Source organism: Anthonomus grandis, chromosome 1 (assembly GCF_022605725.1).
Source record: "Anthonomus grandis grandis chromosome 1, icAntGran1.3, whole genome shotgun sequence".
Taxonomy (NCBI): Eukaryota; Metazoa; Arthropoda; class Insecta; order Coleoptera; family Curculionidae; genus Anthonomus; species Anthonomus grandis.
Window position 1 is genome coordinate 42,775,879 of NC_065546.1, and position 17,124 is coordinate 42,793,002.

General features: G+C 34.0%; 1 protein-coding gene across 3 annotated transcripts in view; it reads left to right on the top strand.

Annotated features, from left to right (window-relative positions):
- LOC126736737 (synaptic vesicular amine transporter) overlaps positions 1-17,124 on the top strand; it is a 93,072-nt gene that overhangs the window by 70,563 nt on the left and 5,385 nt on the right. For 2 of the 3 annotated variants that reach the window (XM_050441264.1, XM_050441272.1), the window contains exons 7-10: positions 2,142-2,243; positions 7,506-7,732; positions 9,378-9,561; positions 15,366-15,499. In XM_050441264.1, the coding sequence (XP_050297221.1) occupies positions 2,142-2,243; positions 7,506-7,732; positions 9,378-9,561; positions 15,366-15,499 (647 nt within the window). Of the gene's footprint in view, positions 1-2,141; positions 2,244-7,505; positions 7,733-9,377; positions 9,562-15,365; positions 15,500-15,616; positions 15,702-17,124 lie in introns of those variants that run through there. The other variant, XM_050441275.1, reaches the window with a different exon arrangement.

Here is a 17,124-nt window from a genome sequence, read left to right on the forward strand (position 1 = left end):
AATTAATAGACCTTACGTATCAACAGTCTGTCAACTTCCACGAATTTTTGTTTTTTTAATTTTATTACAGGTAGTGCAACGTATATCTTATTTACTCACTTTTTTTAGCTTTAAAATAATTTTTCCCATGTATTTCTTGTAATAATTAAAGAAACTCACGTATTTTTAACAAAAATTCTAGATCCCTGGTCTTTTACTAAAGTTCCTCGAATGTCTAATTTTTTAAATGTTATTTCCTCCTTTTTGTAAGCTTAAAATATTTTATTCTCTTTGTATTCATATTAGCATTAACAGTTCTTACGTATTTTTACAAAGAAAAATTTTGGACATTCTCTTGGACTTTCCACTGGACTATGTAAATATGGATTTCAATGGACTTTTTATTTCTTTTTTAGTTTGAATCTTCACATGTGTATGTAAAAAAAAATGGAAAGACGAACGCCACAGGTACAAATTATTTTTTTGTACATCAAAAAACGGCTTTTGATGCGTAAAACACATCTGCAAATTATAAAAAAAAATTATCTCCGTTGATAGCAAAGCTATTTAAAAAAAAACTGTTTTTTTAAATTTTGAACACCCTGTAGATCCGAAAGTAAGATGCTTAGAACATAAATTCATATAATTTTTTTTCTTATTTTTTGTCGGAAAATCACCCTGTAAAGTTTGTCGGTAGAGATACCTTTATTACAAATTCCATATCAACCATTATTTAACGATTAAAATAAAGTTTTTATACCTACTGGTTTTCTATAACTAAAACTTCAACGTTTTCTCTTTTGCATCTTGTAAACGTCTTTAAATACTATACAAAATACCATACATAAACGTTTAATTTTTATAAAATAATAATTGTATATTATTAACATGTAATAAACCTTCTTGTTAAACGTGAATAACAAAAATGTAATATTGAATTTCTCAAAGGTATATCAGGCGGACATTTTATCCGATATCTATCGTTAATATTCGGCAATAAAGTACACCTGGTGTAAATCAAAAATTTACGTTTATTTATCTATCGCTTGGGTGGTCTACTATTAACATTTTTTAAAATTAATCAATTATATCAGTTAATGTTTTTTTACGAAAGTACCCCTGTAAACATTAATAGAACTCAAAAAAAAATGTTTTCAGTTTTTCTTTTTAATTTAAAATATTTTTTCTCTACGTATTCGTTGTCAATAAAAAAAAATATGTATTTTTAAAAAAGATTATATACCCTTTTACGTTTTTTACAATAATTGATTATTTAAATTTTATTTTATATTTTTTTAAGTTTAAAATAATATTTTCTCTATGTACTCCTTGTAAATATTAAATAAATTGAGGTATTTTTTAACAATGTCTCTGTCCTCTCTCGGCCTTCTACTGAACTGTAATTTTTTGTCAATTTTTTTAAAGCTTTAAATGATTTCTCTACAAGTTTTCCTATAAACCTTAAAAGAATCTTTGGACTTTTTCTCAAATAACTGATTTTTTTAAAAAGTTAATTTAATAAACATAGTTAGGAAGTAAAGTGGAATAAAAATATTTTTTTTTAATAATTTTGTTAATCAAGTGAATTCAATTCAATTAATTGGAAATCTCAATAAATTTAGATTTTATTATAAATTATTTAGATTTTATATATTGGCATAACTTAAAAAGATATTTTATTACTTTTTTTCACCCTAATATAAAGGAATCTCCGAGCACATATTCAAAGGTAGAAATGTTGTTATAAGTTAAGAATTTAGGTAGTTAGGGCAGACTCTTCAAATTAGAGGCAATTTACTCATTTAAGTTGAAGAGCCACCAAATTGAAATATTTGAAACTCATGTGACATCATAAAACGTGAAAACGTGGTTCCAAAACTCCGGTTAATCCAAATAATTATAATATAACCAGTTCATTACTTTATTTAAACGATAAAATACAAATTAAAACGTTTTAACGTGATTTATATCCAGTATGGGCATATAATTAGTAACGCAATTAACTTGTATTTTATGCCCCCAGAAAATTTAATTACAAATTTCGAAACTATCATGTAATAACGCTCTAACAATTTATAATAAATGGAATTAAATCGTCTGGTTTTATGGTAAAAATAAATAAATAAAATACCTTAAAAAGGCAATTTGTTTTTCTTTTACAGTTTTACAACTGCTGATGCTACAGCCTTCAGTGACCCACCAAGAAAGTGACCCGCCATCTTTGAAAGCCCTAATAATGGACCCGTATATTATGATTGCAGCTGGTAAATAAATACATTCAAAAATTATTTTTTTCTAATTATGTGACAATATACAGGGTGTTTCACTAAGCGTGGATCGCGGCTATATCTCGAGAACTGTCAATCTCACATCATTGGCATTTTTTTGACATTATAAAAGTAGCCAAGAGAAAATGCCAAAATTGATTTTTGGCCACTAGGAGGCGTATTTAAATTTTAGTTTTCTTCGACAAATGTCAGCTTAAGTTAGCTTTTTTTAAACACAATTAGAAACCTTGAAATATCTTTCATCATTTTAGTCAAAGCCTTATTGGCGTACCGACCTTGATATAGTAGATGAAAGTGTAGTTGTTTAAATGGCTATAACTTTTAAGATTTATCTGATCAATTTGAGTTTGTTTAAAAGTGAAATATTGTATCGAGTAATATGCGAAAGTTTTTAGCAAAATTGGTAGGCGTCGTTTGAATTAAGAACTGTTACTTTGATTTTTCCACAAAAATTTAAGGCAAGGTATAATTTTGATAGCCGAATCAATGTAAATTAAATTTAATAAAAAAAATGAGAACCGCAGTCGGCTATTTTCTTTACTTTTCGAGTTATTATCGAAACAAAAATTTATGACGCTTAATACGAATATGTTACTTGGCCTTAATAATTATTGGGTTTCTTTTGTTTATTTTGCATCTCCCTTGGTAGGTTATCTAGTCATTGAACTAATCTAAATTATGTAAAAATAACAACATTTTTAAAAATTCTGAAATTTATAATAAAGAGATAATTTAATATAAACATCATAATCCTAAAAAACTAAAGCATGTTTAAAGGCCAATAACCAAATAACAAAAGCAAAAACTTCAACAAAAAACAAACTTTATAAGTATTCAAAGTATCCATCGTTTTGTAAAATACCGTTTTCAATTTTTTCCCTTCAAACGGTAGCAGTTGTTTCAATTTTTGCTTGAGGAATGGATTTTAAAGCATTTTGAATCATACCTTCTCATCTAATTTTAAAGGTGTTTTTAAAAATACATAAGGAACAGATGCCGTTACGACCTATTACCAGCTCCAGGTATTCGGCAACATCCAAACTTTGTAGGTTTTTGTTGAATATTATTAGACCACTGCAAGGGAACACGGAATCATTCGTCAAAAACTCAACCCACTTTGTCGAACTGCTTCAGGCCACCAACATTAGACCCGGTGACAGCCTAGTTAGCTTTGATATTGAGAGTCTGTAATATACGAATGTAATAAATAAAATGTAACCTACAGCCAGGGAGCAATGCCGGCGGTAGCATAGCTACTGGTAGGAGAAGAAAGTTCCCACGCAGCGTCTGATCCAGAGTGGACGGCTGCAAACAGCGTCTGTTCTCCATGTCAGGAGCGGCTCATATTCACATCTTCCAACCCGTTTAGCCAACGTGGAAGATTATGGCTAAAAACCCCCGTAAACCATGATGGATTTTAAAACAAACGAAATAGTACCTCAGGTGGGTAGATCATCGCATGACAAATCCCACACCAGTAACAAGGTCAGCCTCAAGGATTCTGGGGGAGGCAAAAATTCATCCCCTCCACTCTTAATACAGAACAAATTTAAACTTCACCTAGCCACCTATAATATTCGAACAATGAGATCAACCGAACATCTGGAAGAATTAGAGGTGGAACTATCCCATATCAAATGGAACATCTTGGGCCCATGCGAAACCAGATTACCGGACGAAAAATGCATCACACTGAAATCAGGACACCTTTTGTATCGAAACAACAGAGAGGAAAATACACACATTGGCGGAACAGCGATAATGATTTATAAGAGTATAAAGCGGCTAGTTACTAAGATGAAATCCATATCGAATAGTATTGAAGATATCGAAAAGATATAGCGTCCAAATAATTCAAGTATATGCCCCTACAAGCTCTGCACCCGATGATGAGATAGAGAGATTTTACGATGACATTTCACAAGCGCTGACAATAGAAACAGCACACTACAAAAACATTATTGGCGATTTCAATGCTTAACTAGGAGTACCAGCGGAAAACGGAAATCAATATGTGGGTAAATTCGGACTGGGTTGTACCAACGAACGAGGAGAAAGACTGATCAATTATCTCCAAAAAGAAAGTATGTACTGTATGAACTCCTTCTTCAAAAAATCAGAAAAGAGACGTTGGACATGGAGAAGCCCGAACTCAAATACGAAAAACGAGATTGAATACGTACTAACCAATAAAAAGCTTACTATAAAAGACGTTTCGGCCCTAAATCGCTTTGATACTGGTAGCGATCACAGGTTGGTAAGAGCTAAAATAGAAATAAACGTGAACGAAATAAGCTAATCAAAATACAACCATTTCCCACATCAAAAACAATCCAGGAAAACCGCCAAAAATTCCAAGCTGAACTCAACAAGAAATTGTCTAATAAAGAAGCACTGAACAGCTTGAATATAAACGACCTAGAAAACAGAATAAGTACTGACATTAGAACGACAGCCAAAAAGATATGTGCCACTACCAAGAAAAATAATTCAAAAAATAAAAAAGGAAACTAGAGAACTCATGGCGAAGAGAAGAAACTTGGAGAAAGGGACTCATGATTACAACGAAATTAACAGATTGATAAACAAGAAAACAGAGGAAAGATTTAAGGCAATACAACACAGAAATGATAACAACGACCATCGAAAACAACAAAAACATGAAAGTACTTAAAACACGTAACAATGATGGACGCCTCCAAATACATCAACTAAGGGACGCAAACGGAAACATCAAAGAGGACAGTAAAGATTTAATGGATATCGTGGAAAATTTCTACAGCACACTGTACACAGGAGACAACCCAGAACAAGCAATCGGAGTTGATGAAACGATTCTCAATGTAAGCTCCGAAGATCTTCCTGATATCACCAGAGAAGAAGTAGAACTAGCATTGTCTCAAATGAAAAACGGTAAAGCACCAGGGGAAGATGGAATTACAGCTGAAATGATAAAACTTGGGAGAAAAACTACTGTAGAAGCAATGACAATTCTTCTTAATAAATGTATGACAGAAGGCGTGATACCCCAAGCATGGCAAAAGGCCCAGGTGATTTTACAGTACAAAAAAGGAGATAGGTTGAGAATCGACAACTATCGACCTATTAGCTTACTCCCTCACCCGTACAAACTTCTGACAAAGATAGTAGGATAAAGAAATACTCTCGATACAAGCAGCTTCTCAAACACATATAGGAAAATGCGACAATCACCGTTAAAATCTCGGAAGAGATAGAAACAAACAAAATTCAAATAAGAGGAGTAAGACAGGGGAACACCATCTTCCCAAAGCTGTTTACACTGGCACTCGAAGACGTTTTTAAAACTCTGGACTGGAACGAGAGAGGCATCAAAATCGACGGCAAACATCTGAGCCATTTACGCTTTGCAGATGATATAGTACTCTTTAGCCAGAATATAATAGGATTACAGGAGTTGTTGGCAGAACTTCAAAGAGAATCGAAAAGAATAGGTTTAACCATGAATTTAAATAAAACAAAAGTTATGTCACCTGACAATATTCAAGTACATATAGAAGACCGAATTATTGACGACGTCGAAGAATATGTATATTTGGGACATTGCATCAAATTGGGCAAAGAAAACCAAACTGCCGAAATAAACAGACGTGTTCGTTTGACATGGGCAGCCACGGGTAAACTGTCACACGTCTTGAGAAATGAAACTATTCCAATTAATTTGAAAAGAAAGGTCTTCAATGCCTGCTTACTGCCCGTGATGACTTACAGAATGGAAACCATGACACTCACTGTTAAATCAGCTAACAAGCTTAGGACCACGCAAAGAGCCATAGAGCGGATGATGCTAGGAATAAGCCTAAGAGACCATATCACAAATGAGAGTATTAGACAAAGAACTAAAGTTGAAGACGTCACAACACGCATAGCCCACCTGAAATGGAGCTGGGTAGGACACGTCGCCCGACAGGACGACTTGAGATGGTCAAGACACATCGTTCAATGGAGACCTCGCATACATAAACGCAGCGTTGGCAGACCACAGTTACGCTGGCTCGATGATGTCAAAAACAAAGTGGGCAACAGATGGCACCAACTGGCACAGAACAAAGAAACATGGAAGAATATAGGGGAGACTTATGTCCAGGAGTGGACTGTGAAGGGTTGCTGAAAGAAGAAGAAGAAGAGTATACCAATGTGCCCATCGAGGAATCCATGAACATCATTAAGTAAAGGTTCCTATTCTCCCAATGGGGTCCCCACTATCTCCAGTCGTAGCCGACATTTACATAGAATGGTTTGAAGAGCACGCCATAAGAATAGCACATTCTAAACCCAAGATGTGGACAAGGACTTTCAACAAAATGGCATCCACTAAAGTTGATCAAAACAACAATCGAGAAAGCAGCGTTAAGAAAAAGAAGAGAAACACAAGAGCGAGAGGAATCTTCAGGATTTTTAACGATACCGTATATCAGGGTAACGTCAGAGAAAATCAAGAGAATCGCTAAGTTCAGCGTGAAAACGGCCTTTACGTCGAATACAATCATACGAGGTTTAGTGTCGAAGACCAAACCAGAAAACCTAATGTACACCAAGAACAATATATATATTAAATACCATGTGAATGCGACAAATAAATATAAAAGTTTATCTTTACAATTCCATGTGAAAATAGTCTTTCAAACAATATGGTCCTAATTTTATTAAAAGCTGTTTTAAAGAGTTTTTGTCTGAGATGGATTGAATATTGATTGTATTGGTTAGTTAACATTTACTCTTCTTTGCCTTATATGTATGGAACATTCGTAATTCGAAATTTTTCCGGTGATTGAAAAATAAATGTGAATGATTACATTATATGAAATAAATATACAGTTAAAATGCCCTCATTTTTAAAAACTCCTCTACAACATCTTATTATTATTCTCTCAGGTACAAATATGCTTTTTACCCCATGGCTGTCTCCCCAATATATATTATATTTTGTGAATATATTATTATATTATAATTGTGCTACCAAAGACTTCGGCAACTGGCATTATGTTTATATGGCTGCCTGGAAGCTTTCGATTTGTTTGGTTTTGTACCTAGAATAATAAAATATGCCCTGCTACCAAAAAGGGTTTTTTGATGTTTAAATTTAATACAAATTTTGCACTATTATTTGTTCCAACAAATTCGCTATTATGACTGTGTCATAATATTACAATCTTTAAATGAATAAATAAATATTTGATTTAATAATGGCATTTTTAGGTGCCATAATATTCGCCAATTTGGGGATAGCAATGCTGGAACCGTCGTTGCCCATATGGATGATGGACACGATGGGGGCCGAACGTTGGCAGCAGGGCGTCTCGTTCTTGCCCGCCAGCGTCTCTTACTTGATCGGCACGAATTTGTTTGGTCCGCTGGGACATCGGATGGGCAGATGGTTGGCCGGCCTGCTCGGACTCATTATCATCGGGATTTGCTTAATGTGTGTAAGTATCTTTTTTTATTTGAAATTTCGCGCCATATGTTACGCTTAGTTAGATGATTTTTAAGAATTCCCTAAATTTGTTCGTTTAACAGATTTCTTTTTAGCTTTCTCTAACGCCGCGCCCTACCCATACGTTCTACTTCCAATAACTGAAATGTCATTCTTTGTTCGTATTGGCGGGATGTTTAAATGAACATGTGAATGTGAATCAATTACAAACACAACCTAAGACATTTTTTAACACAACCTAAAATGAATTAAAAATGTCTTAATTTGAATAACATTCTTTAATTGTGATCATTCTGTCCTACATGGTTTCATAGTCAAAGCTTTGACTCCTTGCACAACTGCATGGTCAAACGAGATATCACACTTGTTATTTTGATATCCGTAGAGCGCAGAAATAAAAAAGAGTTTTGGGCTTTATTAAGTTTCTCTATTTGACAGATTCTTGTGAAATCTAACTGACTAATTTTAACATCTAAACTAACTAACTAAAACCAAGTAATTTTACACACACCCTTTTAGTCATAATTTAATTTTTTCTATGCGTCAAAGAACGTTGCCACAAATTTGCTATTGAACATTATATATGGCGCTACACATATAAACAAGACCCCTCCTCAATGGTAAATTTTCTTAAATACCACTAATCTACACAAAAATCGATAAACATATTGGAATAAATCACACTTAACTGACTTAACAAGAAAATCGTTAGATGAAGTCAGTGATAATGGTTTTGTGAAAAAATATGCAATTTCGATGGTATATACTTCAAAGACACAACCTTATCATTTACTTTATCTCCTGTGAAGTGATATCGAATATCAATGTGTTCATGTCTTTCATGAAATTCTATTTTTACAGTCCTTAACAGCAGATTGGTTGTTAAAAATAATTACGTTTAAGTCTTTATCCAGAATCTGAAAATCAAACATCTAATTTCGAAGCCTACATGCTTCACTTATAGGTAATCTTAATTCTACATATTCTACTTTAGTAGAAAAAAGTTTCACAGAAGCTTATTTCTTAGAGCCAGTTGACTCCAAGAAATAAGCTTTAAATAAGTGCAGCCAAAAGTTTTAAAGATATATCCTAAAGTGGACTTCCGGTCAGTCCTATCTCCTGCCCAGTCTGCATCAGCATACCCCTCAATTAAATTTTAAAAATCGTTCTTCTAAAAAACTTTACTAAGATTTTCAGTTTTCTATTTATATCTTAGAACTCTTTTAATGGCTGGCAAAGCTATAAACTACCAGTTGACGAATATCTACTCAAATTACTTATAGAAATACATAGATCTGGTCTACAAGATGCATACATCTTTTTCTGACATTTCATGTTTTAATTCAAAATAGTTAAAAATTGTTTCCATGGAAGTATTACATGCTTTCGAATTGTCCATTCCAAAAGCTTTTAATACTTTCTTAAGATACATGGTTGATAGTTATTTTATTTTCTTGTAGATCTTGAGTAATAAGCATGTTCAAAAAATTGTTTTATACCTCCCAATCTTTCACTTAGGAAATTTATTGACAGTGGCGCCATCAACTGGTCGGCCAGGAACTAAAATGTCACCTGCTTGTTTCGGTGGGAAGTTTGAATGATTCTTATAATAAAATTACATTTTTTTTTAACTGCAGATTCCTTTGGCGACCAGCATGAATCACTTATTAATCCCGAACGCAGGTCTGGGATTCGCCATTGGAATGGTTGATTCATCCATGATGCCAGAACTGGGATACCTAGTCGATATTCGGCATTCTGCCGTATACGGGAGCGTGTACGCCATTGGAGATGTTGCGTTTTGCTTAGGATACGCTATTGGTAAGTAAATATCCATTTTCTTGAATATAATTTTTTCCTAGAGCCCATAAAAGTCCCAATAGAAAGTCTATAGTATCGTTTGTATATACCCCAGATATGCAATTTATTATTTAATGAATAGGCGGTGGTATTCGATCAGTCTCTGGTTTAGTTTACTATCGTATCATAGACAAATTGGAAATCGGCCGACGACTTTCATAGAAACCGCTTATGTAACCTGCGTAATTGTGTGGTGACATCAAGGTTTGTTATATTATGTTAAAGTCCCTATTTCGATTTTAAAGGAAATTGACCCTGAAATTAAGGACGAAATCACAGTTTATTTAACAAGTAGTGACGACGACGATGACATTGACGAACCGATACCGATAATAAAAACCGAGACAGACATTTTGCTCACAATGCCTCTGTCTACGTAGGAATTTTTCAATTTTGCAAGCAAAATTTTACCAAATGAGTTCGATGGTTCTGCCGATAAGCTGACGTCTTTTCTGGATGCGCTCACCCTTCTTAAGGCAAATGTTGAGACGCACGAAGTTAATGCCGTCGCTTACGTTAAAACCAGACTCATAGGTAGAGCTAGAAGTTTGGTAGGCAATAGCAACAGTCTTGACTTGATCCAGGCAAAGCTAAAGGATGGCAACAAGCCCGAAAGCTCACAATCAGTAACAGCCAAACTACTTAACTTGAAGCAGCGAAACGACTCAAAATACGCTACCGAAATAGAGGAACTATGTCAAAACCTGAAGACAGCATACGTTAGCGAGGGCGTACCGGAACAACTGGCAGAGACATATACCACCAACACGACCATCAAAGCTCTGGTCACAAACGCAACTTCCGAAAAAGCAAAGATAATAATGGAAGCTGGAAATTTCCAGACTGTGCAGGAAGCGTTGACAAAATTCGCCAGTGTGAGTACTGAAGCCACCACCAGTACGATATTCTACACACAAAGAAATAATTATCGGGGGGGACCTATAAGAAATAATGTTCGCAGAAGGGGTACTGAAAGATTGTCAAACCGACCCGATAATAATTATTATAACAACCGCTACAATGGAAATACGCAGAACAGCAACTACAATCAAAATGGGCGGCAAAATAACTACCTACAATGACCGTCAATATAATAACAATAAATATAATAACCAAAGAAGAGGCAACGATAACAACAGGCGATCAGCTCACCGAGGAGGACAAACAAATCGCTATATAAGGGCATATAAAACCGAGATCGGTCAGGAAAACCCACAGGAACCCCAAGAAGGTCCTTTGGGGCACTCCTAAAAATTTTTAATATGGACCTAACACTGTCTAACTTTGTATCCATCCAAACAGAGATGACAGGCTACCAGAATGTCACGTTACTGGTCGACACGGGAGCAGATATTTCACTGTTTAAAAGAAGAACGATAAATCCAGAAGAGATCGTGGACAGATCCAAGGTTAGCTAAACAAAGGGGGTGACAGAAGGGCTTACCAACTCTATAGGAACTACAACAACCAATATTTATATAGACAACTACAGTATCAGTCATAGCTTTCATATCGTGGGTAACGATTTTCCGATACCGGCAGATGGAATCTTGGGACGGGATTTTATCTCGAAATATCAATGTCGTCTAGACTATAGCAACTGGACTATGACAATAAAATCCAAAGAAGTATACGCTGCAGATTTTGTAAAAAATAAACTTGTGTTAGGAATTTTCGGATATTTTTGCACTAGACACAGATACATTAACTACAAATAATTTTTATAAGCAAAAGCTAAGACTACCAGATGATACCCCTGTGTACATAAAAAACTACAGAACACCACATACCCAGATAGGCGAAATCAATTCCCAAGTAGACAAAATGTTAAAGAATAACATAATTGAGCCGTCTCAAGCAGAATACAATAGTCCAATACTGCTTGTCCCTAAAAAATCTAATGGCGAGAACAAATGGCGACTTGTAATTGACTACAGGCAAATCAACAGGAAACTTTGTGCTGATAAGTTTCCCATAGCGAGAATCGATGATATCTTGGATCAACTGGGAAGAGCCAAATGGTTCTCAACACTCGACTTAAAATCAGGATTTGACCAGATCCCACTGGAAGAAAGCTCACGAGATATCACCACCTTCAGCACAAACACAGCTTCCTATCGCTTCACTCGTTTGCCATTTGGTCTTAAAGTCAGCCCAAACAGTTTCCAAAGGATGATGAGCATCGCTTTTTCCGGTATAACACCTGAAAAGGCTTTTCTCTACATGGACGACATAATTGTAATAGGATGCTCAGTAGGCTATCACCTTCAAAATTTAAGAAACGGTTTTGACACTTATCGAAAATTCAATTTAAAACTAAATCCAACTAAATGTAAATTTTTCCAAAACAACTGCTATTTCCTAGGTCACCAAATACGTGCCGACGGCATTTTGCCAGATGAGTCGAAATATGACGCAATTCTTAAGTACCCTACACCACAATCAGGTGATGACGTCAGAAGGTTTACCAGTTTTTGCAACTACTATCGACGGTTTATACAAAATTTCGCTCAAATAACGGAACCCTTAAGGAAGCTTACAAAAAAGAATGCGCAGTTCCTATGGACTGAAGAATGCCAAAGGTCGTTCCAGTAACTGAAGCAAATGCTCATCTACCCACAAATCTTGAAATATCCAGATTTTGAGAAGCCCTTTATTCTTACAACGGACGCGTCAAAAGAAGCCTGCGGGGCAGTTCTTTCTCAAAACTCAAAGGGTCAAGATCTCCCAATAGCATACGCTTCACGAAGCTTCACTAAAGGCTAAATTAATAAATCCGTCATAGAAAAAGAACTATCTGCAATACATTGGAAAATTATCCATTTTCGACCCTACTTATATGGAAAAACCTTTTAGTTAAATCTGACCACAGGCCGTTATTTTACCTATTCTCAATGAAAAATCCATCATCCAAACTTATGCGTATGAGATAGAAGAATATGATTTCGCAATAGAATACATTAAGGGAAGTGATAACGTGGTAGCAGAAGCATTATCAAGAATTACAATTGAGGATGTCAAAAACATGACGTCAGGCTGCCACAGAATTTTAGCAATCACCAGGTCGATGACACAGAAAAAACAAGTAGTCCTAGCTGACAATGCAGAAACCTCGGCAAAAACTCATGCTACAACAATTCAAGAAAATTGCAATAAAATAAAATTCGCAAATGACAATTACAATTTATTTAAAATCCCATCAGTAAAATTCACGCTTAAGCCAGATTATCTAAGGATAATTGTGGAATAATGAGGGAAAAATAAAATCAGCGCTGAAAGCAAAATATGTTTCACCAATGGCAATTTTTCTTTAGGAAAAACATTGTCTCAGCTTCAAATTTTGGCTCGTGAAAAGAATTTGCAAAAATTAAAATTAAAAACAAATGATAAAATATTTAGCACGTGCTCATTAGACGATTTCAAATTAGTATGATGGAAGATTGTTTAGACAACTTATGAAAGGAAATATTTTTATATGGTGACACCAAAACAATTAATGACGACAAAGAAAAACAAGGAGTTATAGAGAAATTCCACAATGACCTACTTTTCGGAGGCCAAATCACCCATAAGGAACCCATGATCATTGCACCAACTCCGCAACAGGCTTTCGACATAGTGTGCATAGACACAATTGGATCATTCACTAAGAGTAATAAAAACAATGTTTACGCTGTAACTATGTAGTGCGAGTTGACCAAATACCTCATAGTCGTACCAGTGCCAAATAAAGAGGCATCAACTGTAGCAAGAGCTATCATGGACAACTTTATTTTAGTTTTCGGCCCCATGAAAGAAATCCGAACGGATTTGGGTACCAAATACAAAAATGAAGTTATGGAGAAGTTGTCTAGCTTACTTAATATTAGCCACAAATTTTCTACCGCTTACCACCATCAAAGCATTGGGGGGTGCGAAAGAACTCATAGGGTATTAAATGAATACTTGCGATCATACGTTAATGAAACACGGACAGACCGGGACAGTTGTCTTAAATATTTTTCATTTTGTTATAATACAACACCAGGAGTTTTGCATAACTATACTCCTTTTGAGCTAGTTTTTGCAAAAAAACCCGGAAATTCCTAACGAACTGACAAATAAAATTGACCCGGTCGCCCATTGACGCTTACTACCAAGAAGTTCGACAACGCATGCAATTTTCCTTACAACGAACTAGGGAATTTTTGGTCAAATCGAAAGAAAAACGCAAGTTTAAATATGATCAAACATCTCAAGGTCTCAATTTAAAGTCAGGTGACTTGATTATGATTAACAACGAAAATCACACAAAACTTGATCCTTGGTTCAAAGGTCCTTTTGTAGTAATAAGTATTGATCATGTAAACTGTACAGTGAAAAGTGAAAACGGAAAAGAACTTAAAGTGCATAAAAACCGAGTGCAGAAGTACTGCCAAAGTGCCAAAAGTGATAATGAGTAGCTTTAAAAAACTGTTCTATTTTTTTTTTCTATTTTTAAGAATTAACTTTAGCGGTACCACTGGCAAAATAATTACAGATTGACGTCACAGTATGATATAATAATAATAGTAGTTTGTTTTCAAATTGCTTCTCAAACATTTCCCTCAAGGGCGGAGGAGCATGTCATAATAATATGTAAATAGTATTAATATTATCATTACTATGTATTTGAACTATTGTTTTATTTACTTTATATTCGCATCAAGAATTATTATTATAGATTACAATTTATTTCATAAATCCTAACATTAATATAATTTAGATGGTAGTTTGAAAAAGAAAAAAAATCAAAAAGGTAATTTAGATTCAGGCTTAAGGTGTTATTGTAACTCTACATCTTTTCAAATGGACAACGAATGTCTTCCATCATGCGCGGATGATAGCCATTCTTTCGAAAGGGAAATGTGTGGTGCCATCAAGGTTTGTTATATTATGTTATATTATTATAACCTTGTTCACAGGTTGTGTTATTGTTATAATGCGTCACAACCAAACTATATTCAGAGGAATCAAGCATACAATAAATCAGTCTATTACCAAACCTTGTTATGGTCTTATTTCATACACCCTATGGTACCTACTTTCCACAATTGGACTCGCTTGCTTGTTTTTTATTATTAGATTAATATTAATTTTAATTTTGCTAGAGCGTCCGTCTCTAGTTTATAAATCCATCTTGGGTGAGGATCGTCAGTGCCGTTCAATAATTTCGCTTTGAAAAGTTATTTTTATTACGTGGTTTTGCTCCCTTTAGACTCGAAACATACTTTTATTGCGATCGTCCATAATTCGTGGCAGTGAGACGAAGAGAGAACTAGGCCAAAAATCAATAAAAAATAAGTATTTTGGGTTTCTACCCATCTGACTCTACACTCAAATTCTGAATTACCTGGAAAAGTTATTTTTGTTACGTAGCAATGCTCCTTAGAGACGATAAACATCATTTAAGAACGATAGTCCATTTTTGGTGTTACTAAAAAAAGTTATTTTTCTTATGTGGTCCTGCTACCTTTAGACGAGGAACATCGTTTTATCGAGAGAACCACGTCAAAAACGGGGTCAAAAGCCAGTGATTAAAGGGACTGAGAGAAAAAATTAGGCTAAAGAGTGGGTAAAACGTAAATTTTTTGGGTTTGTACTGCATATCACTCTTCACTTACGTCCTAAATTACTTGGAAAAATTATTTTTCTTTCGTAGTGATGCTGCCAATACACAACGAAAGTAATTTTATTACGATCGTCTATGACTTTACTTTTTAATTAATAATAATTAAAATTTTCAGGGCCTGCTTTGAGTGGCACACTAATCAAAAGCATCGGGTTTGCGTGGATGCTCTTCGGCATCGCGATGCTTGATTTCATATATGCCCCCCTCTTGTTCAGCTTGAAGAATCCGCCAACAAAAGAGGAGAAAAAGGTGAGAACATCCAATCGTCATCGGAAGAAAAAAATAAAGAAAATATCCGAAAATTTATGTTTCATGCTGTTTTTTTTGCATGTAATTAAATGTTTTTAAGTCTATTTTACTTTGCAGGGTGTTCTTGGACTGTGCATGCTAAACTGTTGGAGATGATCTTGGATTTACATTATTTTTGTTAATAAACGTGTGCTTTTTCTTATTTTATAGTTTTTTTTTTAATTTGCTGTTACTGGAAGTTAAGTAAGTAGTTATTTATTTATTCATTTATTCTTAAATGACATTTAAAGCATGTTTGCTAATGATTATGTTTTAACTATTTTTTTCTTATAATAATGCAAACTGTCGACATTCAGTGTCATAATAATTATTGGATTCGGTAGATGACTCTTTAAAATCACAACTCAATCAATTCTTGGAACTTTATTGATTTCTATGATTTTAAAGCGAAGTAACTAAAGAATCATCTAAGTCACAATGATAATATTCAATCATCAATTCTGGGAGAAAAACGTGGAGATCACAGAAAAAATATATTTTTTGCTCAGCAATAAAAAACGGAAAAGTTAACGCGACATCCTTTAAAACCGTTAAATTGACTATTTTATTTAAGTTAATTATCAATTCTGGGAAAAAAATTTAACAACGAGAATAACAACGAATCTTATTTGTTGTTTGATTCTAATGATATTTGTCATTTTAAGGTGTCGACTATATCATTTGAATCAATCATGAATTCTGTAAAAATTTCAGTTTAAATAAATCTAAATGAAAAAAATTTCTAAGTTAATATAATCATATGATGGAACCACAACGAATATCAACTGACAATTAATGCGCCATGGACCGAGAACTGTTACGGCCACTATTTAATTTGGTTCAAACATCAATTCTAGTAAAAAAATTTGGCTTAATCAATGCTCGGTAAAGATTGACAATGCACATTAACTTTTGGGCTTTTTTATCGATTTCTAAGATATTAAAGCGATGTGGCTTGAGAACCAATATGTTGATTTTTTTTAATCACAACGATAATTATCAATTCCGAGAGAAATTTGTAAGATTCTTGTATTTTTGCTAAATAATTTCTGTGATTTCAAGGCGATGTGATTTGAAAATCATTACTGTTTAATAATCAATTATCAATTTTGGAAAGAAAATCAGTTTAATCAATTCTAAGTTTGATTTAAAAAAAAAGAGTATCGACATTTTCATATTATTAAACCACGGGCTAAGTGGCTTAAGAGTGATTAAGCTCACCTTTTTGTTTAACTCACTTATTTGTTTCTGAGACAAAATGAGTTTAATTATAATTCTCTGTAAAAAAAATTCAATCAAATTCAAAATCACATTTTTAAGTTAGAATGAATATCAACTGTTAGAATTTTAACAGTAAAAATCAATGATCAATTCTATAAAAAAAATTAATCACAAGGCAAATCAATTTTTGTTTTTTTCTTTGTGACTTGACTATGCATATTTACGTCAACTAAATCATTTGAATCAATAATCGATTTTGGGAAATATTAATCTTAATCAATTTTTGGCATAAAAGTATCTGAATCTATATAATCTAATATCTCTGATATACTAGAATCTCAATGAAAATCAACTCTTTGTTTTAA